A 26213-nucleotide genomic window follows, 5' to 3' on the forward strand; every position below is an offset into this window, starting at 1 on the left:
AATAATAATAATAATAATAATAATAATAATAATAATAATAATAATAATAATAATGATGAAAACAACAAGAAAAGGGACCTTTTATATAAATAAAATAGATTGTGGTTAATCCACACATAACATTGCTCTTACCAATACTTAACTTTTCAAACTATTCCCTACCATGGTTAGCTAGCTAACTGTCCGCAGTCTTCTTTCACCCATGTTTCCTATCAGCTACAAAAAAATCTCTCATTTGCCAACTGGATAACTGGTTAACATTCTACACACTGTGATCCACCAGCTCCTCAGTACTGTAGTCATCCACTCCCTCACACACTCTGCACCACAATCGTTTACGTTCTTTACAAACTTTAACCTTATTTTTTTTTTTTTTTTTTTTTTTTGCATTTCTTTCCATTAGGTCATCCGTTTCCATCTTCTGCACTCGGACCCGACCGAGACAGTGCTGCTGCGCCTTTTCTTCCCCAAGATGCAGCGTTACGACATCTATGTAGACGATGCACTAGTCCAACCCACCAACATTGACACGTCCGCCACTTCCTATAAGCTGTTGCCAGAGGACCCTAATAATCCTGAAGCTTTCTTCCCTACACACAGTGATGTATGCTTTGACCACACAGCAACCTTCTTGAATTATTATATATATATATATATATATATGTATGTATGTATTTATATATACAGTATATATATATATATATATATGTATGTATTTATAGGTACAGTATAATTTATATATATATATATATATATATGTATGTATTTATAGGTACAGTATAATTTATATATATATATATATATATATATATATACAGAATACATACTAATATCATTATATTGTGTTTGTGGACCTCTAGCTACACAGTATATGAAATATACATTAACAAGGTCCTTTTTAACTATGAAGTACTGTATATAGATTTGAATATCGTTCTTTCTGCCTCATTGACATGAATTGCTTTTGGCACAGCCCGTTGGAAGCAATTACCTGCAAAGATCACGGAAGATGCTGCATGTCCTCCTGAGAGGAGGACACATCGTCCAAATCAAGACAAGGCCCATGGTCGTCCTATCGACTGGAGCAGTGGTGAGCGAGGAAGACTTTTATGAGGAAAATCTGGTGGCCAACGTGGCCGCCATGTTGGGCATATCTGCGGAGAACATCGTCGTCACCAACATTGTCAGAGAGAGCAGGCGAAGACAGGCTGGCTCAGTGTCTTTCACAGCTGATGTAATTATGCTTATCTTTTTTATTTTCTATTTCTTAGTAAATTAATCGTACTGACTCCCTGAACGCCTATGCTTGCATCAGTGCAGCATGTGACCTTTTCTTTTCTGTCGTGAGGTAGGGATAATTGACATACATCTAGAATGGGAAAATGTTGCAAATTTTATCGATGTTGGTTTCAGCCACGACAATCACAATGTCTTGTGTTCATTCAAATCCCAAATGAATAATTCACAGTTGCTTTAGAAATCAGTATATCAACTAGAAAACAAGAAGTTTTGAATTTTAAGACATTCTTACCTGTTGGTAATGTTTTCAGGAGGAATGCAAATGCTGTAACATGGACATATTCAGGGTGTGTGTGAAAATGTAAAGTAAAAATAAAAAAAAAACTTCAATTGCTACAAGAGAAACATGCTTATAACATAAAAGACAATTAAGTAAAAATGTATTCACATTGATAAAAGACAATTAAGTGAAAATATATTTGCATTGAATACAAAAGTAAATATCTTTATATATTTAAAACAACTTTGCACAAAAGATTAATGAGTTAATATTTGAGGAGTAATTTTACAGATATTAACTAAACGTTTCAGCTTCAGCATCACCATACCTTAGGTTATTCAGTGAACACATCAGCATTAACACCAGCATATCATAGGTTATTCAGAGACTGCAACAGCATTAACTTCATCATGCCTTAGGCTATTGAATGACAATATCACCATTAACTTCATGCCTTAGGGTATTCAGTGTCCATATCAGAATTAACACCATCATGCCTTAGGCTATTCATTGACCATATCAGCATTAAAGTCATCATGTCTTAGGCTATTCAGTGTCCATATCAGAATTAACACCATCATGCCTTAAATTATTCATTGACCATATCAGCATTAAAGTCATCATGTCTTAGGTTATTCAGTGTCCATATCAGAATTATCACCATCATGCCTTAGGCTATTCATTGACCATATCAGCATTAAAGTCATTATGCCTCAGGCTATTCAGTGTCCATATTAGAATTAACACCATCATGCTTAGGCTATTCAGTGACCATATCAGCATTACCGTTATCATACCTCAGGCTATTCAGTGTCCATATCAGAGATAATACCATCATGCCTTAGGCTATTCAGTAACCAAATCAGCATTAATGTCATCATGCCTTAGGCTATTTAGTGTCCATCTCAGAATTAACACCATCATGCCTTCGGCTATTCAGTGATCATATCAGCATTAATATCATCATGCCTCAGGCTATTCAATGACCACATCAGCATTCACTTCATCATACCTTAGGCTATTCAGTGACCATATCAGCATTAATGTCATCATGCCTCAGGCTATTCAGTGTCCATATTAGAATTAACACCATCATGCTTAAGCTATTCAGTGACCATATCAGCATTACCGTTATTATACCTCAGGCTATTCAGTGTCCATATCAGAAATAACACCATCATGCCTTAGGCTATTCAGTAACCAAATCAGCATTAATGTCATCATACCTTAGGCTATTCAGTGTCCATCTCAGAATTAACACCATCATGCCTTAGGTTATTCAGTGACCATATCAGCATGAACATCATCATGCCTCAGGCTATTCAGTGTCCATATGAGAATTAACACTATCATGCCTTAGGCTATTCAGTGACCATATCAGCATTAAAGTCATCATGTCCTTAGGCTATTCAGTGACCACAGTATTAATACCATCATACCTTAGGCTATTCAGTGCCCATGTAAGAATTAACACCATCATGCCTTAGGGCCAGTGACCATATCAGCATTGACTACATCATTCCTCAGGCTATTCAATGTCCATATCAGAATTAACACCATCAAGCCTTAGGTTATTTAGTGACCACATCAGCATTAACTTCATCATGCCCTTAGGCTATTCAGTGTCCATATCAGAATTAACATCATCATGCCTTAGGCTATTCAGTGATCATATCAGCATTAAAGCCATGATATCTTAGGCTATTCAGTGACCACATCAGCATTAATGTCATCATGTCTCAGGCTATTCAGTGACGACATCAGCATCGAGTCCATCATGCCTTAGGCTATTCAGTGACTACATCAGCATTAACTTCATCATGCCTTAGGTTATTAAGTGACCATATGATTATTAAGCTTACTTAGTAGGCTATTCAGTGGATATATCAGGATTAACTTCATCATACCTCAAGCTATTTAGTAAACACTTCAGCATTAACACCATCATGAAGGGACCACTTCAGCATTAACACCATCATGAAGGGACCACTTCAGCATTAACACCATCATGAAGTGACCACTTCAGCATTAACATTATCATGTCATAGGATATTCAGTGACTATATCAACATTACCTTAATCATGCCTTAGGCTATTCAGTGACCAAGTCAACATTAACGTAATCATGATTTAGGCTATTCAGTGACTACATCAGCATAACGCTGTCATGCATTAGGCTATCCAGTGACTATATCAGCATTAACATTATCATGCCTTAGGCTATTCAGTGACAATATCATCATTAGCACCTGCATACCTTAGGCTATTCAGTGACCATATCAATATTAACTTCCTCAACCATTAGGGCTATTCAGTGACCACTACAAGATTAACATCATCATGCTTAAATTCAGTGACCACATCAAGATTAACTTTATCATGTTTTCGGCTAGTTACTGACATTATCATCATTAGCACCATCATGTCTTAGACTATTCAGTGACCACTTCATCATTAATATCATCATGGCTTAGCTATTCAATGACCACTTCAGCATTATCATCATCATGCCTTAGGCTATTTTGTAACAACTTCAGCATTAATTATCATCATGCCTTAGGCTATTCAGTGACCACTTCAGCATTAATATCATCAGGGTATTAGGCTATTCAGTGACCACTTCAGCTTTAATATTATCTTAGTTTGGGCTATTCAGTGACCACTTCAAAATTAATATCATCATGCCTTAGGCTATTTAGTGACCACTTCAAAATTAATATCATCATGCCTTACGCTATTCAATGACCACATCAGCATTAACATTACCATGCCTTAGGCTAGTGTACCTATATAAACAAGAATATTGCCATACGGGTTACCATATACTGCGTTGACGGACGCCCATTTTTCCTGGGTGGCAGGCAACCAACCAACGCCGATCTCTCAGTGTCTACACATTTTCTTTCTGTTTTTATGTATAATTAGTGAAGTGATAGTACACAATCCCGTGCTGTCCTGCTTATGAGTGTGCCAATAGACCTAAGAAAGCATGTAAAATCTTTAGGTTTCTAAGTAATCCTGTATCTCTATGAATTTTATTAAGGAATGCTGTCCCCCCCCTCTCTCTCCTCTCTCTCTCTCTCTCTCTCTCTCTCAGACCCTACTATTCATGTGTGCATCTCATTCTTTTATAGGCCTACTGTCTTTTTTCATTACGAATACTTTCCCAGCGTTTCCTAAACTAAAAGTTGTAGAAAGTGTTCTTATGTTAAACATGCTTCTATAAGTGTTTTTATAGTTCATATACGAAAGACTTGTTTTAATGTTGTTATTGTTTTTGAAATATTTTATTTTGATTGTTCATTGCTTCTCTTACAGTTCATTTTCTCACCTCACTGCCCTATTTTTTCCTTGTTGTAGACTTTGGGCTTATATAATCCTGCTTCTACAACTAGGATTGTACCTTAGCTAATAATAATAATAATAATAATAATAATAATAATAATGATGATGATATTAATGAAAAAGTAATAATAATAATAATAATAATAATAATAATAATAATAATAATAATAATAGTAAAGCAAATGGAAACCCTCATTTGATTGCCATTATTTTTCCTACTATATCATAATCTACATCACATGTTCATTAATATATCTTTATCTTCACTACTATATCACATTATATCAGCACATCATATTTCAGTACTATGTACAAGTTCCAAAACTATTTCTTACTTTCACTACACACATTATATTTCTACACACATTACATTTCCACTACGTACTATATCATATCTTCATAATTTTATCACATTTTAATTATATATCATATTTCCAATAACTTATACCAATAATATTTATCTTATTTTCAATACCTACATCGCGCCTCAAATATAACAATATTAATTATTTCCTCATTGACGCAAAGGCCCTCGGCTAGATTTCGCCAGTCGTCCTCTCCCTCCTTTATCCGTTATCGTCTATGAGTAATATGGTATTGCACTGAGGTTATAAAAAATTAGTGAATTGTAAATATAATAGTAAATATATAAATGAGAAGCAGAAAATTATTCATAAATTCACTACTTTAGCCTATATATATATATATATATATATATATCTACAGTATATCTATCTATCTATCTATCTATCTATCTATATATATATATATATATATATATATACATATCTATATACACACATTATATATGCATAACATGTATTTACTTAAATATATATATATATATATATATCTATATATCTATATATATACATATATATGTGTATATATATAATTATATATATATATATATATATATATATAAACTTCACTATAATATCATATAACCAAACATACTATATATATACATATACATATACATATATATATATATATATATATAAATATATCTATCTATCTATATATATATATATATATATATATATGTAAACTTCAATATAATATCATATTACAAATCATATGTTTATAGTTAATACCATAGTACCAGTACTACTACTGTATATAATTCTACCACTGTATACAGTAACTGCAAAACTTACTAGTATCCTAGATGCTTTTGCTTTGTAGAATTTTGCAATATGCAAGATCCAACCTGGCATAATACTCCCTAGGTCTATCAGGGAGGCTTCTCTGGACTGGGGACTTCCTACGTTTAGAGAGGCTACGGTGAGAAAAGGGGTTGGAATTACGTTTCACCTTAGCTATCGGTTCTCATCAACCCTTTTATTTTCAAACAGAAGGCAAGAATTATTATTGGAGTCCAGTACTGCGATAAGAAATTGTCATACTCACCCCCTTGTGGATTATTAAGATACTTAAAAGAGTTGACACAGAAAGAATAAAGATACAGCCATGCCCTCATGATATTGTAGTAGGCCTAATTTTGCCCCCAGTGTCATATAGGATTGAAAAATTATATTGTAGAAGCTAGGCTATAAACAAGATGAATAATAACAAGAGATGGAGTATGCAGATGAAGAAAACACGAGCAAAACACAAATTTATATTTGTAAAACGCAAAATCATATAAGAATTCATTTTCCAACTGTTGCGTTTCTCTTATCTATCAGTTTAATTCTCTCTTAGGTTCTTCAACTTGAAGGGTAACTGAAGTTCTATTAAAACCTAGAATAATCATCCTACAATAATGCAATTTTATAAGCTTAAATTTTCAAATATGATAATTGTCTCTTACTCAACTAGTCCTATTATGCATTATTATACTTTATTCAGTATATATATATAGAGAGAGAGAGAGAGAGAGAGAGAGAGAGAGAGAGAGAGAGAGAGAGAGAGAGAGAGAGAGAGAACATCTGGCTGGATATTCTTCGCTGTCGTAGTATGGCTGGTAATGACAAAATGGCACACTGTTTTGAAGTTGGCTCTTCTCTTGTTTTATACAGTATAGTTACTTCACCTTGGGCTATTCAGTGACCATCTTATCACTAACACCATCATACCTTGGGCTATTCAGTGACCATCTTATCACTAACACCATCATACCTTAGGCTATTCAGTGACCATCTTATCACTAACACCATCATACCTTAGGCTATTCAGTGACCATCTTATCACTAGCACCATCATACCTTAGGCTATTCAGTGACCATCTTATCACTAACACCATCATACCTTAGGCTATTCAGTGACCACATCAGAATGTTGTGTGCTAATCACTGGGTTGCTACAAAAGAATGTTTAGTAAATACTTCAGCTGGAATGGCCTCAGGTTTTTGGCTGCTCGCTGAAACTGTAAAACAATACAGAACTAGAGTCATTTCTACAACTATTAACTTTAGATCCTTGTGTACTCCATTGGTCAGTTTGAAGTCTCCAGTGCGCCAACTTCATCTCCCAATAGTACTGACGGTGCTGCATCCGGCCAGGTCCTCAACTATGATGACCTGGTCCACTCAGTAGCCAACCTTGTGAACGAATTCCAAACAGAATGCAAAAACTGCAGCTTTAGTCTGTCTTCTCTTCAGGTAAGATTGCTGTGGGTAGTCAAGTGCCATTTTAAAATGCAGATTTAAATAAGATAAAGGATTGGAATGGTACTGTATCATACCTGAGGCCCAGAAGCTTAAATGGAGTGCTGATATAAATAGAGTGAGGAATAAAAAAGGAGGGGATAAAAGAAAAAAGGTAGTGAATTTTACTTTAGAAGAGTGGGTAGATTTACCTTCTTAAAAAAGAAAGGTTATAAGAGCCAGGAAAAAAAATCATGTTGATCATAAATTCCAGGGTTTAGACTAGAAGGGAACAAAGGTTAGGTAATCTACTGATAAATGAATAGTTTATTTCAGCATAGTAAATCGTTGGTTTTCTTTGATAGATTCAGTGATTATCAACCTATATATACCAATATTTTCAGTTTTAGTTGAAAGTGGAAAACTGGCAAAACTAAATTAGTTTAGGTCATACATTATGTAAAATTACATTGTAGATTATTCAACTGTGAAACAATTGCCCTTTTCAATAGTCAATAAAATACAACTGATTATGTCATTGATACAACAAAATATGGTAATTATTTGGCCATAAATACAAAGAAACTTGTTTAGAAAGTCATAGGTACATCTCAAAGTCGGCATATAAAACTAAATATATAATAAAACAACATAACTATTTAGGTCTTAGGTACAACTATGTATAATTGTGGTCTGTATCCCAAATAGCATAAAAAACTAACATGTTGCAGGTTGAAGATCCAGTTCCACCTCCTGAGGAAGCTGGAGAACCCGCAACTGAAGAAGCTGGTTCAGTCATAGTGGAAAATGGTGAATTGTTCAGCGACATCAAGCAGAAAGAAGAGAACGCTAAACTGAACCAGAGTCTCCAGGCATCTACATACGAAGAACCCAGTGGGACAACTATTGAAGAAGGCGTCCCTGCAGATAATGTTGCTTTCACCACTTTCTCTGTGCAGCCTATTCTCTCTGTTCAGTCAAGTGATGTAAGCAATGCAGTGAAGAGGATTTTTGTAAACTGAAAGCATTGCTGTTGGATTTTTTTTCCGTGTTTTTTTGTTTTATCATAGCTATATGAAAGGAACCGAATAATGTACAAATGGAAATTTTGTGTATTGTACTGCTCAGCATTAGATATATGTACTCCTGCCTTTAAAGTTATGATTCAGTCTTGAATATATTATTAATGCTTTATAAGTGATGAGACTGTCTCTAGAATATTTGAAGTGATTTTGAAGTCGCATGATATAATCTTAAATATAAATTTCATAAATTCAAAGTAACATGACTCAATATTTATTATATACAGTAGTTCATACTCTTGAAGTAACGTGAGTCAGTCTTGATTAGGTTAGTCATGTTTTTTTTTTCTTTTTTGTCATTGTCATAGTATTCAAAAGAGTAATTAACATTAATTAGATAGTGTTTAACTTAGCATAATCTAAATATATAGACAAATGTACACATGTGGTGCACTAGTAAAATAATTTTACATATGTTACGATTAAATCCACAGGGCAGTAACATTCAAGACCTTGGTTACTCCAGCAATCCATGGTTGTTTGAAGCTGTCCTCAGAGGAGGCCCTCGAGGTGCTACGCTTATGGGAAATACTGTCGTCCCTTACGTGGATGGATTTGCTAACTTCACTGACCTGTCAGTTAATCAAGCTGGGGAAGGTTATTCTCTGTCTTTCGTTGTTGCTTATCCGGACTCAGTCACCGTCTTGAACAACAGGCTTAATTACACTTTCAGGTAATTGGAAATTAAATTTTGACTCTTTATTTGATACCTGTAAGAGCTAATTTGGATAATTTTCTCTTGTGTATCAAGGTAGCAGGTTGGCCAGAGCACTAGCCACCCATTGAGATACTACCACTAGAAGGTTATTGGGTCCTTTAATTGGTCAGACAGTAGTACATTGCATTCTTCTCTCTGGTTACGGATCATTTTTCCTTTGCCTGCACATGACTTAAATAGTCTGGCCTAGTGTTTACATACTCTCCTCTATCCTCATACACCTGACAACACTGAAATTACCAAACAATTCTTCTTTTCTCAAGGGGTTAACTACTGCGCTGTAATTGTTCAGTGGCTACTTTCCTCTTGTTAAGGGTAGAAGAGACTTTAGCTATGGTAAGTAGCTTTTCTAGGAGGACACTCCAATATCAAACCATTGTTCTCTAGTCTTGGGTAGTGTCCTAGTCTCTGTAGTATAGTAGTAGTAGTAGTAGTAGTAGTAGTAGTATAGTAAAAAAAATAACAATAGGCATCAATATAATCCTAAAACTAATTGCATGAATGTGTTTAAGTCAAATCATATTAGGTAAACTCAGAGAGGCAATTTCCTGATTAAGGGTGTGATATAGGTGATATCCACAGCATAATGGATTGTTGGACTTATGACGTTTGGAGTTATGTAAAGAAGGTCAGCTACATGAACTATATAATTTAAAACTCTGAAAAAATCAGCAGGCCAAGAGATAGCTAGTTATTATGTATATCCAGATTACAATATCTGGTAATCGAAGTATTGTATTTCTTCTGATGATTATATTGGCAGTGATAACAATAATGATTATTACAACAATCATGCAGAGAATGAAATTGATAATTAATGCAATGCTAAGTTAAGCTTATTGTTACAACAAAAATGCTCATTGCAATAACAATACTTCTATGATACTATGTTGCAATAATCATGACAGTTTCACTCATAAGTATTATTATGCTATGTGATACTTCCCCATTCACTCACTCTACTTGGCTTACTGCCTCTCACAACAAGCTCTTAAGGTTGGTTGCCAGGCTTTTACATGTAAATTTTAGCCAAGTATACAAGTACTTGCTTGCCTGAAAAAGTATGCCAGTAATTGTCTACCTGGACAAGTATACTTGTACATTAACCTTGACAAGTATACCTGCATGTTTGCCTTGACAAGTATACCTGCATGTCTTCTTCTTTCCCAACGTTATCCCTACATTAAGAGGTAGGTTGCCTGATGCTCCCTCTCCAGTGTCTTCTATCAAAGGCATCCTGTTCCACCAAAGCTCTTCTTTCCATATCTTGCCATCTAATTCTCTGCCTCCCTCTTGGTCTCCTCCCCTGAAACAGGTTCCAAGCAAGTGCACCTCATTCCCTACACACTATTCAACCTCAACCCTTGCACACACCATCTCAGTCATGACACTCTTATCACATCTGTAATCTTTACTACGCCGCTTATTCTTCTTATTTAACCAGTTTCTAATCCTTCAAGTAGTGATATTCCCAGAATCCACCTCAGTATTCTTATCTCTATTCTTATTACTGTGCTAAAGATCTTGACTTCTTGCTAGATTGGCATTGTCTTATCACATACCACTCTTGTTACCATCCTCCACTTCCCCAGGCTGCTTTTATTGTATTCTTAACTTCAGCCTCATATCACCTTCCTGAGTTATAATAGATCCTGAGTATCTAAACTGTTCTACCTGTTTATATATGGCTATCATGTCCCTATTTTCCTTACTGCTCACCATACCTTCAGTTTTATCCACATTTACCCTTAAGCTACCCCTCTCCAAAGTCTCTTGCCACTCTACAACCCTTCTCTATAAGTCTTCCTCATTTTCACCAGCAATCACCAAATCATCTGCTTATAGCAACTCGCACAACTCTTCATTTCTGATTTCTTCACATAACACATCTAAGACCAGCACAAATAAGAATAGGCTTAATGCTGACCCCAGGTGTAATCCCAGACTGTTTCTCCAACAGCTGTTATTACTTTTGTCATTGTTCTTTTGTATGTCATCTCTACCATTCTAACCAACTTCTCTTCTTTCTCAAGCACCAAAACATCACTTCACTTGGTATTCTAGCATAAGCTTTCTCTAAATCTACTAAAGCACTGAAGAGCTTCTGGTTTCTTCTAGTCTCTTTTCCTGTAACTGCTTTACTATAAAGATGACATCCACAGTCCCTCTCCCTCTCATGAATTCATACTTCTGTTTCCCAATCTTTACAATCTCTCAATCTTCTATCAAAAACCCTCTCAAAGACTTTCAAAGCATGCTCTGTTAATTTAATTCTTTGTAGTTACCACAAACCATGATGTCACCTTTCTGCTTAAATATAGATACTATTAGACTCTCCTTCCAATCTCTAGGCGTTATTTCTTCTTCCTAAATTGCTCCTAATAAATTCAGCATCCATTTCCCCACTCTGTAGCTAGTATCTTGACCATTTCAATTTGAGACTGATGGACCTGGTGCTTTATCATTTTTCATTTTACTCAATGCCCACTTCACTTCTGTATTCCACGGGCTCCTCCACCTTTTGTGTTTCTCCCAGCTCCTGTCTTTCATGTTCAGTATTCAATAGATGCTTAGAATATTCCCTCCATGCCTGTACATTGTCTACCTGGACTAGTATGCCTGTACATGTTTACCTTGACAAATATACCAGTACATTTATCCCAACATAGGTCTACCTGAACATGCTTACCTGTACAGGTTTACCTGACCTGGTATAGGTTATCGTACATAATTACCTTAACAACTATGCCAGTATATGTATATCTGAATAATTATGCCATAGAGGTCCTCCTGAGCAAGTATACCAATACATGTATACCTGAACAATTATACCTGTATGTCGTCTGAACAAGTTTACCTGTACATGTTTACCAGAATAATTATACCTGTGCCAGTTTACCTAAGCAAGTATACCCCTACATGTTTAACAGAACAAGTATACCTGTGCAGGGCTACCAGGGTAAGTATACTTATGCAGGTCTACCTTAAGATCTATGTACAAGTTTATTAGAACAAGGAGGCAGGTCAGTCATGCATGTTCCAGAAAACCATAGCAGGTGTTTAGCCTTCATTATAACAATGATAAAGTCACGATGAATATTAATTTTGATTTCCCTAATGTATACCTAAATTCATGATATGTGAAATTTCAGTGCTTCGCCAAAACCAGTATCACTGAGGATCGTTTCCCAACCACGCATTGTCAATGCTAATACAGACTTCTTCTTGGATCTTGCTATCTATGATGATGACATAAATAGGCCAATTGATCCCTCGCTGTTAGTAGTAAGTTGAACTTCGATTTCATTTGCTGATTCTGTTTGTGGTTGTGTTAATTCTATCCCATTTGGATTTGGTTCAAGTTTCATTTGTAATTAACATAAACAGGGCATAATTTTTACACGCTAATTGGTAGGACTTGCTGATAAGTATTTTTGGATTTAGTGTTTAGTCGATACCATTATCACTATGGATTAATTAATGTGATCTATATGAGGCACCTGAAAACAAATTTAATTTTAGTATTAAGTCAATTTCTTATCATTAGGCACTTCTACTACACTTATTTTTTATCATTTTAAAAGGAACCTTTTGGGATTTACAATTTAAGTACCAGTACCATAGGACACTCAAGGTATGGCCTAACTTTCTTGCCTTCACACAGGGCCAATCACTGACTGGAAATGTAATAAAGGTCAATAAAAGGAAGCCTGGTGAATTGACTGGAGATACAAGGCAAGTTGATAGTTTTTTCTTTCATTGTTGAATATTATTTGTTTTTTCTTCAATCTCAAGTGTTTGTTTTTGTGGTTACATTATATTTCATTTCCAAGCTAGATCTGTAAGATTAATTGCATTCAAGTTATAAATTTACATGAATCAATTTGAACCCTTATATACTGCATTGAAAATCATATATTTACTATAAAACCTAATTACACTTTAAACCTGAAGAGTTTTATTTAGTATTCATTAAGAGTTTCATTCAATGCATCATTTGAAATTGGTAAATTTGCACTATGAAAAAAATTACATTTATATTCTTAAACTACACTATATTAAGTTTTCTTATTTCGTATAAGTAGACGGGCATCTAAAAGGGGGTTTCTTTGCAAACACGACCCCCCTCCAGGACTAAATAAAACATGGTTTTCTAACTTCCTTTTGACATCCTGAATCACATTTCAGATGTTAACAGGAAGGATAATCAGGCAAAGTGATTGAAATCGAGCTTTATATCAACGATCGTCGCTAAAGCTAAAAGCTTTAAGTGAAGCCTCTAAATTTGATTTTTTGTACACTGGTTTCAATATTGCTACTTTTCCAGGACTTATGATCAGATGTATACTTCTTTGTTTACTTAGGATGATACCTGGCTACACATGCTAACAGGTCATAACTTCTTATGCAACGGAGTTGCACCTCTTGTTTCTCTTCTGCTCTTTGTTGAATCTACTGCCACCCATCTCACTCAAAGGAGGCTGTGTCCAGCTTAGTAGAAATGCCAGTCTTTGCAATGGAAATTTTATCCTACTTGCAGAAAAAGCAGTTGGGGAGAAAAAAAAATAGATTTTCTCAGCAAATTTCTTTCTTTGAATTCTGCTTTCCCCAACAGATATAGCTTGACTGGTCGAGGGTGGAAGTGTCTGTAAGTGATGCAAATTCATTGTGAATGGTATTTTTATTTTTCCCGAACTTCATTCGGAGTTCCTTGACATAGTTCGGTCATTCTAGAAACAAATTCCATACGTTCTACCAGACGATGATCTCAAAACTCGTGTAGATGGGATAACCTTGCACTGGCATTACTAACATCCGAAAAGGCAGTAAATGGTCCATGTTTGATTTTCAGAGTGGTTTCGTTTCGTGTATGAGAGTTTGTTTTTTCGATCTTAAATTCTCTTAATTAGTTTAGTACTTCTCAAAAAAAAAAAAAAAAAAAAAAAAAAAAAAATCAGCACAACCGTTAAAGGAAAATTATATGATTACCTATTTGAAGCAGAAGTTACTTCTCATATCTAAAATTATTGGAACAGACAGCTAATATGAGTATTTAAAAGTAAATTAGAGCAATAAAGTTGTGTAATGCTTTAATTAGGTTTTATGTATAAATTCTGATTAAATATGCTATCTTCAAAGATTTTTCACATATTTTCCCATCAATACCCAGTTTTTTAGCTTTCGTGACGATCTTTGATATAAAGCTCAATATCTACCACTTGGTCTGAGTTTCCTTCCTGTTACCACCTGAAAGGAAGCTAAAAACTATATTTCATTTAGTTCTGGGGGTTGCACGGAAACCCTCTTTATATGCCCGACTACTCTATCTTAACCTACTGTCCTCATATCAAACCTGAGCCAAGCTCAACTTACCCCCACAACTTCCTGAAATTAACCTCCCTTAAGACAGGTATTAATATATCTTGTCCAGTGGTTGCCTAATCCCAGACCCTAGTTCACCTTCCTCCAGTGATTGCTTAAGCCCAAATCCTAACTCAGCCTTACTCATGATTGACTAAATCATGAGCCTAACTCACCTTGCCCAGTGATTGTCTAACCCAATTCCTAACTCTGCATATCCAGTGATTGCCTAAACATAGCTCCTAACTCACCTTGCCCAGTGATTGTCTAAACCCAATTCCTAACTCTGCATATCCAGTGATTGACTAAACATACCTCCTAACTCACCTTGCCAAAACCCAGATCTTAACTTACTTTTCCATATGATTGCCTAAGATTCTGTTTTTTTTTTTTTTTATACTCTGTCTTTGCTTAATTTAAACCCAAATCCTAACTCGCCTTACACACTGATTCTCTAAACCCAGATTCTAACTTACATTGCCAAGTGACTGCCTAAACATAGCTACTAACTCACCCTGCCCAATGATTGCCTGAACTCACACCCCAAGTCACATTGCATAGTAATTACATAAGTACAGACCCTAACTCACCTTGTACAATGATTGCCTAAATCCAGCTCCTAACTTCGCCTTACCTAATGATTGCCTAAACCCAGATCCTAACTCACTGTGTCCAGTGAATGCCTAGCCCCCGTTCGTTACTTGCCCAATAATTACCTAAACCCAGATCAAGACTCACCTTGACAATAATTGCCTAAACCCAGATCCTAGCTCCCCTGGTCCAATGGTTGCCTTAACCAAGATCCTAACTAGCTTTGCCCAATGATTACCTAAACCCAGCTTATAACTCATCTTCTCCAATGATTGCCTGAACCTAGATCCTAACTCATTCTACCCAATGATTGCCAAAACCCAGCTCCTAGCTCACGTTGCCCAATGATTTTCTAAACCCAGAATCAGACTGCTTGTCCAATAATAATTGCCTAAACCCAGCTCCTAACTTGCTTTTCCTATTGATTGCCTAAACTCAGATCAGAATTACCTTGCCCAATTATTGCCGAAATAGCTTCTAAGTCACCTTACCTAGTGATTTCCCCAACTTAGATCTTAACTCACCTTACCCAATGATTGCCTTAATCAAGACCCTAACTTGCTTTGCCCAATGATTGCCTAAACCTAGATCCTAACTTGCTTTGCCCAATGGTTGCATTAACCAAAATCTTAATTCATCTTCTCTAGTGATTGCCTAAACCAAGCTCCCAACTCACCTCGTCCAATAATTGCATGAATCCAGCACCTAGCTCATCTTGCCCAGCGATTGCCTAAACCCAGTTCCTAACTCACCTTATCCAATGATTGCCTAAACCCAGCTCCTAACTCACCTTGCCTATTGCCTAAATTTGAATCCTAACTGACTTGCCAAGTGATTACCTAAACCCCAGATCCTAACTTGCCAGTCAAGTGATTGCCTAATGCCAGATCCTGATTCTCCTTGCCAAATAATTGTCCAAACCCAGCTCCTAATTTGCCTTGCCTATCGATTGCCTAAACCCAGATCCTAACTTACCCTGGCCAGATTTTAACCCATTGCCAGTGACTACATAAGGCTTAATCTTAACCCATGTGGCACGTAAGTACTTGACTTCGTGCTTGGTTAGTGCCGCCGGTGCACCTCATGCAGTGTACTGTAGGCATTACGTAAGGGGCTTTGCAATCATTCGGCCCTTAGCAGCACTTGTTTTATGTCCTTCAACTTTACCTCTCCCATCTTGCTGTCCATCCTTTTCTAACTTTTACACATATTGTAAACTTTACGACTTTACCCTGGATGCACTTCGACATTGAATAGCCTTACAGGCCCCAACTCCGGACTATGTATCATAATTCCGTAAACCCATTCATAATGCGTTGTAAATACGCAAACAGAGGTCAAAATATGCTTTCTAAATAGCATAAATCCCATTTACTGCCTATCTTTGACCAAAAAGGCCACCTCTGAGAAAAAGTTTGCTCTTGTATTCCAATGACTGACTTCTTAACATAAACATTTTCATTGGTCTCATCCATAAACTTTAGGACTCCAAACAATGTCTTTCAACACTGTGTAACTCTTTATGTCCGCAATCATTTCAGTTTCACCTTGAATGACGGGGACATCTCTCAGTTCACCGTTGGTCCTCTCCAGATCACTGATGCTGGAATGAATTACAAACTAAAAGCTGCAGTTAACGTATCACCAACAGGATGGCGCCTGAGAAAAACCACTGGGGGTTTGTATATTTCTGCATATTCAGGGATCTATGAGAATTCTGACAGAAGTTAATGAAAATAAAACTAAAATTGCATAATACATTACATGGTTTATTAGAATCAAATGTGAAATCACTGAATCTATCTAAATCATGTAAGCCTTGGCTTATGTTTTTATGAATAATACTTTTGAATAGTGTGGTTGAATTAAATTAAATCATATGATGATGTGACAGAAAGACCCTAGAAACTTTTAAGTTTTGATAGAAAATTAGAATGGTGACAACTGAAAAGTGAATGAGTCTAAAACAATTCTGAGTAATAAATGGGTCTCATGGCAGGATAAAGGGTCAGGGTACAATCCGAAACACCTACCTTTACCTGAGTTTCGGTGCTGTAAAGACAGTCACCTGATATATATTATTATTCTAAAGTGGTTTTCCTTCATACTTAAATTCGATAAACCTACCACAATGCATGTTGAATATTTTAAAGTATGATATAATAATCACTGCTAAACAAAGAAGTACAGATGTAATCTAAGAGTCATTTTACATATAGAACTATGTTGTATTTACTGACATTCTTTAATAATCTTTTTGATTAACAAAGTTGACTTTCCTTTAGGTATTAATGTTATGCCACAAGACTGGGTCATCTCCGATGATATCATGTTAGCTCGATTATCGATGAAGGGATTGATGGCCAAAGGCAAGGTTGCGAGAGGAAGTAATGAGGAGGTGAGATTGATTCATATTTCATCCATGTCTTTGTCAAAGTTAACATCAAATGTCATCTTCCTTGCGGATTTAGGTAAACACTTTTTTTTTTTTTTTTTAATGCAGAAGGGAAGAGAGTACTTGAAAAATACCTCAACTCCATCTTAGTGTAGTTTTTGAATTAGAGCTTATTGAGCAGCTGTGTGTGATGGTGGCATCATTGAAATTTTTTTGAAAGATTGCACCTGGTAGGTATATAATTTTTCTGTGCATAACAGTATTTTAGTCTTTTATCGAATCGGATTTGATAATATTGATTTAAGGGCTGTTCCTAGATGGATGACTTTGTTAACAGTTAGCAAAACAGACTTGGATAAAAAGAATGCGTTGTTTGATTTGGCTTAAAACATGTGCTCAACTGGGAGTTGTTTTGGTTGAATCGGAAAATGCTTAAGAAAAGGGAAATCATTGCCTCAAAGTGGATTATTATGACCGAATCCGAAATCAAGAAAGGGGAAATTCCGCTCGAGAGTTATTGGAGCTTTTAACTCACCAGAACAGTAATGCATTGGCTCCCTCTCTCGGGTTACGGCTCATTTTTACTTTGCCTACATGTATACCAAATAGTCTGGCCTATTCTTTGCACATTCTCTTCTGTCCTCATACACCTGACCACTCTGATTATTCCCAAACAATTCTTCACTCAAGGGGTTAACTACTCTATTGTTCAGTGGCCTCTTCCTCTTAGTAAGGGTAGAAGAGCGACTTTAGCTATGGTAAGCAGCTCTTAAAGGTTTAAGGTTTAAAGTCTGCTCGTGAATGGCAGAGGCAAGGGATAGTGACATTGCCCTATCAAGCAGGACAATGCCCTAGAGACTGACCATATTACATGTGATCAGCGCCCAAGTTAGGACCAAGGAGGGCTAGGCAATGTTTGCTGATGACTCAGCAGATAGACCTATAGGCCCCCCAACCCACCCCCAATCCTTAGCTCAAAGGATGGTGAGGTTACAGTGACTAAAGGAACTAACACGTTTGATCGGGACTGGAAGCCCCAGTCTGGTAATCACCAGGCAAGAAAGGTATCCCCAGGCCACTCCAAAATTAAGTCATTGTTCTCTTGTCTTGGGTGGTGTCATAGTCTCTGTACCATGGTCCTCCACTGTCTTGGGTTAGAGTTCTCTTGCTTGAGGGTACACTTGAGCACGCTGTTCTATCTGTAGTTTAATTTTGATAGATCTAGTTTAATGTTGTTTTTGTTCTTCATAGGATTTTTTATTTTAATTGTTCATTGCTTCTCTTGTTGTAGTTTATTTCTTTGTTTGCTTTCCTCACTGGGCTATTTTACCTGTTAGAGCCTTGGGCTTAAAGCACCCTGCTTTTCCAACTAGAGTTGTAGCTTAGCTTGTAATAATAATGATAATAATAATAATAATAATAATAATAATAATAATAATAATAATAATAATAATAATAATAATAGTAATTTTGTCTGAATAAAAAAAAGATGAGTGTTCTAGTTACAGTTGTGCCTGTATCTTCTGGAAATTCTTTGAACGCTGCTGATCCTTGAAAGAGAAAGGATGAATAAGATGTTTGTAAATGTCTTTCCATATGCCTTGATACCTTTGTCCCTTAAGTAGAGACCTTGTAAACACTGGAAATCAAGATGGTAACAATAGATTGAGTCTTGGTTTTCAGCCGGTCTTCCTAGACTAACTTCATCATTAAAGCGACTTGTTCAACAACAAAATCTTGAAAAATCTAGAATTCAAATGGAGATTTTCTCAAAAAAGACATTATTGGGAGAAAACGGAGCTCTCCTTTTTAAATTAATTGAAATTACTGAAAAGTTAAACATTGAAAAGAGAGTTTGAGAGCAATTATAGATTAATTTTATTTTTTAAAAGGAATTAGGAAATTATGGATGTTCTTTTTTTTTTTTTACAGAAAATTAGTATATTTAAAAATTATAAATACCCTTTTTTTGAACAGGTAATTTCATATTTTGAAGTAATTTCTTGTAGGAATAAGAAGACTATCAGCAAGACTATCTTAACCCATATAATCGCTACCGGTGATGAGAACAGGGAAATAATCTCTTTTTCATCTACTTCAATTTGTTACAGAGATTTGTACTTTATTTTGAATAAATGATAAAGATAATGGTTATGCCTTATGTATTACTTCCGATATTTACATATACTTCTCAATTTTAACCAATATATTTTCTCTTGTATCAACAGTTTATTACCAAGTTGAATAACGCAATGAACAAAAAAGTTGGAGGCGCCTACTATTTCGATTACAAGATCAGAAGAGACAGAAAGCTAATTGCATTCCTTAAGGTGGGCTACTTCTTTAGCGTTTTCCCACTTAGCTATCCTACTTCTCTAACGCTATTTCCCTCCGATTGCAACATTTATTTCTTTGTGGAATCAAGGGTAAAGATTTTATTGTTATAATTCAGTTTCTAAATCAATGAACAATTAGATCCTCAGTCATTTTTTAAATTTAATTTTAGGTTCTAATTCTGAAAAGAAGTCAAAATGACAAACCATTGTGGACTTCGAATTTGGTCATTTATTATTGTATGGGTATTAGTTTATTGAGCAAGGTTGGAAAAGTGTACGGCAGTGTGTTAATTATTAGGATTAAGAATGAAACGGAGGATGCAATCTAAGAGATAAAGGTTGGCTTTAGAAGAAGCATGAAATGTTGGGATCTGATTTTTATTATTAAGAAGATATGTTAGATATATTTAGTAAGAGGTAATATAAGATATATTTTGTATTCATGGATCTGGAGAAAGCTTATGATAAGAGTTTATGGGGATGTAATATGAAGTGTGATGATGTTATATGGAATTGTGGAACGTTGTTGCAAGCAGTGAAGAGTTTATACTTAGGCAGTTAAGCATGTGTTAGGATGAGAAATGTAGTGAGTGAGTGGTTTCCAGTGAGAGTGGTGCTGAGACAGGGGTGTGCGAGGTCACCATGGCTGTTCAATTTGTTTGTTGATGGACATGTGAGAAAGGGGATTGCTTGATTACTTGGTCAAAGATTGAAATTGATAGATGAGAGTGATCATAAGTGGGAAGTGAATCAGTTGCTGTTTGCGGGTGATACTGTATTGGTTGAAGAATCAGTGAAGCTGTGTCAATTAGTGGCAGAATTTGGAAGGGTATGCAAAAGAAGGAAGATGCTAATAAATGTGGGTAAGAGTAAGGTTATGAGGTGCACAAGATGTGAGGGTGGTACTAGATTGAATGTCATGCTAAGTGGAGAGTTACTCAAGGAAGTAGATAAGGTTGAGTATTTGAGTTCTCTGTATGCTGCAAATGATGGAGTGGAAGCAGATGATGTACATGAGAGAGTGAATGAATGATGTAAGTGTTGGTGGTGGTGAAGAGAGGGGTAAAAAATAGAGGGTTAGGAGTGAATGTAAAGAGAGTTCTGTATGAGAAAGCTATTGGACTAACAGTGATGTATTGACCGGAGTTGTGGGGAATGGAGGTGACAGAAACACACAAAATGAATGTGTTTGAGATGAAGTGTCTGAGGAGTATGGTCAGTGTATCTTGGTTTGATAGGGTTAGGAACGAAGTAGTAAGAGTGAGAACGGCTATGAGCATTGAATTAACAAATAGAGTGGATATGAATGTTAAGGTGGTTTAGCCATGTAGAGAGGGTGGAAATGGTCATCTGCTGAAGACGGTGATGAATGCAAGAGTTGATGGGAGAAGTGCAAGAGGAAGGCTAAGGTTTGGGTGGACGGATGGAGAGAAGAAAGCTTTATGTGACAGGAGGATAGATCTTAGAGATCATGCTAGAAATGAAAATTAAAGGTGAGCGATTTTGACGCATTTCCAATAGGCCCATCTGCTATCTTGGGTCACCTTATGGTGACTACTGAGGTAGTGGCAGTAGGGTATTCAGTATATGAAGCTTCATTTTTGTTGGAAGATATGGGGAGGGTGGGCTGTGGCACCCTAGGAGTACCAGCCAAAATCAGATGAGTCCCTCGTCAGGCAAGGAGTAACAAAGAGAAAATCCCCCCCCTCAAAAAAAAAAGGAAAAAAAAATGGGGCAAGTGCCTGGTAGATAGATAAATAGGTAGAACTTTTTTATACAAAGAAGGGTAAGCCCTTTGGCTTAGTGCTTTGGTAAAGCATTTTGACAATTGTAATTACAAAATAATTCCCACTCTTCAGTAACCGAAATCACAAAAGTCCCTCTTAATGAAAATAGAAAACAATTAATTATGGTAAATCGGTCCTCTTTAATAAAGATAAAATACAAGTGTTTCCCAAATGTGATGGCATTACTAAAATAAGGCTCTTTAAAAAAGAATCGCAAACAAATAAATTACCCTTTGTTTTTACAGTGCTACAGTAGGACACAGGAATTCCTGGTCTACCTTGCTCTGAGGAAGTGCCCCCTGTCACACACTAACTGCACGGCAAGTTCTCGTATGTAGCCCCCCCCCACCACCACCACCTCCTCTGCCATCTCTCTCTCTACATTAGATGATTGGTTACTCACCGTGCAGTAAAAGTGTGGCAGGGTGCATTTCCTCGTAGCGAGGAAAGTCCCCTTTTTAACAATGATGTCTCCTTTTGTAATCAATATTATACTATTAACAACTATTTTCAGACTAAGAATAAATAGAAAATATATAGGTGTCCCCCATTTCATTATAGTAGCCCCAACATATCTTGAAAAAAATGACTGCAATCTTCCATACAGGCTATGGGTAGTACCGAGCAAGTTGAGACTGCCCTGCAGACCCTGTGCAACGCGCTGAAAATAAAGGACATAAACATCATACTGGACGGCCAGAAGATTACTATGGTCGGGTTACGAGTAAACGGAAAACATCGTAGGGAATGTAATGCCTAGAATTGACGTGGATATATCAAGAAAAGTCACCTGGCCTTGCAAGCAAATCATGGCAAGGGAGTGCTGATAGGATAATCTCTGTTTATCCATTTTATTTTAGATTTTATGGGTGACTTCATGCTATTATATTTATTGTTTGTGTAAACTGAAGATAAAATATGCTTTGGTATTTTTTCTTTTGGTGGCGGGAAGTAACTTGAAAAATATAGATGGTATCTCTCAATTAGTTTATTGGAACAACACGACTTTATATAATGGGAAAGCACCACTCATGTTGACAGGCTGGTTTTAATGAACCACCTATCTCATATGCAAACGGGTCATTGTACATTTATAACTTCTCAATTCCAGTTAACTTGATTAGTATATATTATTTTGTCTGCTAACCATCGAATGAAAATAGTTTTTTTTTTTACCTAATTTTTGTGAAGGCAGAAGAACGTGATCATTTTGACGAGAATTTTAGTGCAACGACCATCCATGTTAAATTTCATTTTTTTTTTTTTTGGAGTGGAATAAATAAGGTTTCGGATATGTCTAGTTTATTTTTCCCATATGTGGCTTTAGAAACTTACAACGTGATATCATGTTATTTGTTTTTACTTTTTTTTTTTTACAGATATTTGTTTTAAAGAAAGGGAGACCGCTAAACAATGGCAAAATCTAGAATTCTTTTTGTCTTTAATCCTACTCGAATACGAACCTTCGGTCTCTTGTGGCCTCGGTGTAAATGGAACCGTTGAATTTTAAAATCGGTATTGAGGTTGTTAATGACTGCTGAGCAGGAGCAATTAGCCACGCCCACTCAGCTGTCAACTCAAACTCAAGGTTCTTCAATACAGGATTCCAGGTTTGCGGTCGGCCCCAATAACTGTAGACGTGAATTGCTGCTTTAATCAAGACTCGTTAATCTATTCTCAAATTATTGTGGTAAACATTAATTTGTGTTAATATCGGAACGAAGCAGTGGTGCGATTGTAGGTTGTACATAACATCAGTTTATAAATAAAAAAAAAAAAACTGGGTAAATGATATTGCTCATATAAAAACTGTAAACCCCCCAAAAATAACATACAAGCAAATCAAAACTGCACCATGAATTACATGCAAATAACGGATTTTGAGCGAAGCGAAAAATCTATTTTTGGGTGAGATGGCCATGTCGTCCTGATGGAAGTTCCTTAAAGTAGCTTCCTAAGGGATATATGTACTACATTGATATTCCCAGAGAATTTTACCTTTAGGTATCCAGAATTCTAACTCCTGGCGCGAATATCCTTAAAATTTCTCCAGAGGATATCGCATAATATCAGCGGACGCATTCTTGACACGCCTCCATAGTAATCTGCACCCCAAAACAGCGTTTTGGCTTCGAGGAGGATGTGGCACAAGGGAGCCGTCCAAAGGCTCTCCCCGCTCTTGTAATACTATTGGGAATACAACTGCGCTATTCCCACGACGGCGGACATTCCTTGTAGCATTGAGCGTGGTGATACAGATACAGTACCACGGGAGGGATACTGTGAAGATCTTTTCTTTTAGAGGATATGGGTGGGTCCATCAGGACGACATGGCCATCTCACCCAAAAATAGATTTTTCGCTTCGATCAAAATCCGTTTTTTGGGCTCAAGCCATGTCGTCCTGATGGAAGCATACCAGAGCATTAGTGTATCTGTGGATTTTTAATCAATGCCTTAACCTTATAGCAACCTTTTCTATGGTCATGGGGACCACATGAGACAAGGGACGTTACTGTTATTCGTCACCATCACTAATCATAACCAATGTTAGTGCTTCCTTCCTCCAACAGGGAAGAGTCATTCTAGCTAGACAGTAGAAAAGGGATCTTGAGGTTAACATACATAGTATGACCAAACATAAGTACACACTGAATATACAAATAGTCTCATAGTTGTATTTTTGCTAAAATAACATCAGTGCCTCTTATATCTATTATTTGATGCATACAAATATATGAGGGATACTTACTTTGGTAAGTTGAAGAACTCTGGCATGTATACATACAATTGTCTGGCGAAGGTGGACGCACTACATTCTAATAGACATTTATTACTAATAAATGACTAAAAGATGTTCAGTAAAACGAATGTAGTATGACAATGGGATTATACCTGTAACAAGTACAGAGACTATATTTCCTTCTTGAAGGAAGAAATGATGAGTGCCACTCTCAGACTGAAGAAAATTATAAAACAATTTCTCTTCATAATTTCTGTACTGGTTACTTCTATCTGCACTGTGTACTTCGTACACCGGCACTAGTGCTATCTGTATAATTCCACACCTGGGATTTTGAACAGAGCCAGTGTTATCATGGTAACACTTAATTAAAAGAAGTCACACCTAAGAAGGGTGACCTCTTCTCCCTTTAATTGACAGTCCCAGTCAATTAGCTGTTCATCGTAGAATTAGACGGCAGGTTAAATATTCTACCTGGCGTCACCACATATTGCTTCAGATCATGGATTTGTCTAGCATAGTGTATGTAGAACACTCTGGATGATTCTCATCCGTTACATGTGCGAGGACATTTGAGGTTCCAAACCAAAAACTGTTTACCACAGTAATTAGGGGGCAGGTTTTAATACACTACATGCCGCCACTACGAAGTGTTTCAGTTCATGCACTTGTTTTGCATAGTGTTTATAAAACACTCTGGATGATTTCCATTCAGTGTATGAATGAAGGCGCTCAAAGTCCATATACTGATAGAAGTTCAGTGATGAAACAATCTTTCTCGGATCATGACCTGCGGGAGTACTGCCCGGATCCGCTCTACGAATAAAGTAGGTGAGCTTCGCCCTTAGTTGTTTTAGGGATAAGTTTGATCCAGAAGTTTCTCCTTTAAAGAGCTGTCCTCCCCTGAAGTCTGAAGTTCTACGAAGATAGACCTTTAGACACTCTACAGGACATAGAGAGACATCTTCCTTCAGAGGGCAGATTCTCCAGGGACCCCACCTCTTAGTGGGTAGCTCGTTTTTAGCGAGAAAGGATGGATCAGGAAATAGATTCAGTTCTCCCACTTCCGTGAACTGAATGTGACCCTCATCTCTGGATAGGGCCACTATTTCACTAACTCTAGCCCCGGAGGCGATAGCGAACAGAAAAATAACCTTTTGGGTTAGATCCTTAAGAAAACAATCTTCATTGTTCACAGATGAGGCATAATGTAAGACCTTGTCCAAAGACCAAGAGATGGGCTTTGGTGGTACCACGGGCTTAAGCCTAGCACATGCCTTCGGAATCTTATTAAAGATTTCATTCGCCATATCCACTTGACAGGCATATAGGAGAGGCCTAGTCAAGGCTGACTTGCACGATTTATCGTATTGGCCACCAGACCTTGGCTATGAAGGTGGACAAAGAAGGACAGACAGAAGTTCATTGAAATTTCTTTCGGTCCTTTTGCTTTGACAAACGCAACCCACTTTTTCCAGGAAGACTCATATTGTCTTCTAGTTGACTTGGCCTTGTATTCTTCTAAGAATTCTATATTGCCTTTTGAGATCCCAAACCTTTTTCTAACCGCTAGAGCGAGAAAATCATGAAATGAAGGGTTTGGGTTCTCTGTGATAAAACGAAGGCAGTTAATTTCTGAATCTTCGGAAATATACCTAGGGTCAGAGCTAGGACCAGCCTCATCTAGTCTATCAGCCCCACTAGGGGATCCTCGTATGGGGCTATATAGCGAGGTAGTTTCTCGAAG

At 36.6% G+C, this 26213-nt stretch overlaps 1 protein-coding gene across 1 annotated transcript in view; it reads left to right on the forward strand.

The window, feature by feature from the left end:
* Window positions 1–22980, forward strand: part of LOC137659102 (fibrocystin-L-like) — a 45435-nt gene extending 22455 nt beyond the window's left edge. The window contains exons 6-16 of the mRNA XM_068394182.1: window positions 404–604; window positions 974–1234; window positions 7309–7470; window positions 8187–8441; window positions 8972–9210; window positions 12408–12540; window positions 12920–12990; window positions 16749–16885; window positions 17493–17605; window positions 19831–19932; window positions 22333–22980. Of these exons, the coding sequence (XP_068250283.1) occupies window positions 404–604; window positions 974–1234; window positions 7309–7470; window positions 8187–8441; window positions 8972–9210; window positions 12408–12540; window positions 12920–12990; window positions 16749–16885; window positions 17493–17605; window positions 19831–19932; window positions 22333–22485 (1827 nt within the window). The 3' untranslated portion in view covers window positions 22486–22980. The remainder of the gene's footprint in view (window positions 1–403; window positions 605–973; window positions 1235–7308; window positions 7471–8186; window positions 8442–8971; window positions 9211–12407; window positions 12541–12919; window positions 12991–16748; window positions 16886–17492; window positions 17606–19830; window positions 19933–22332) is intronic.
* The last annotated feature ends 3233 nt before the right edge of the window (window positions 22981–26213 follow it).

Source organism: Palaemon carinicauda, chromosome 19 (genome assembly GCF_036898095.1).
Source record: "Palaemon carinicauda isolate YSFRI2023 chromosome 19, ASM3689809v2, whole genome shotgun sequence".
Lineage (NCBI taxonomy): Eukaryota > Metazoa > Arthropoda > Malacostraca > Decapoda > Palaemonidae > Palaemon > Palaemon carinicauda.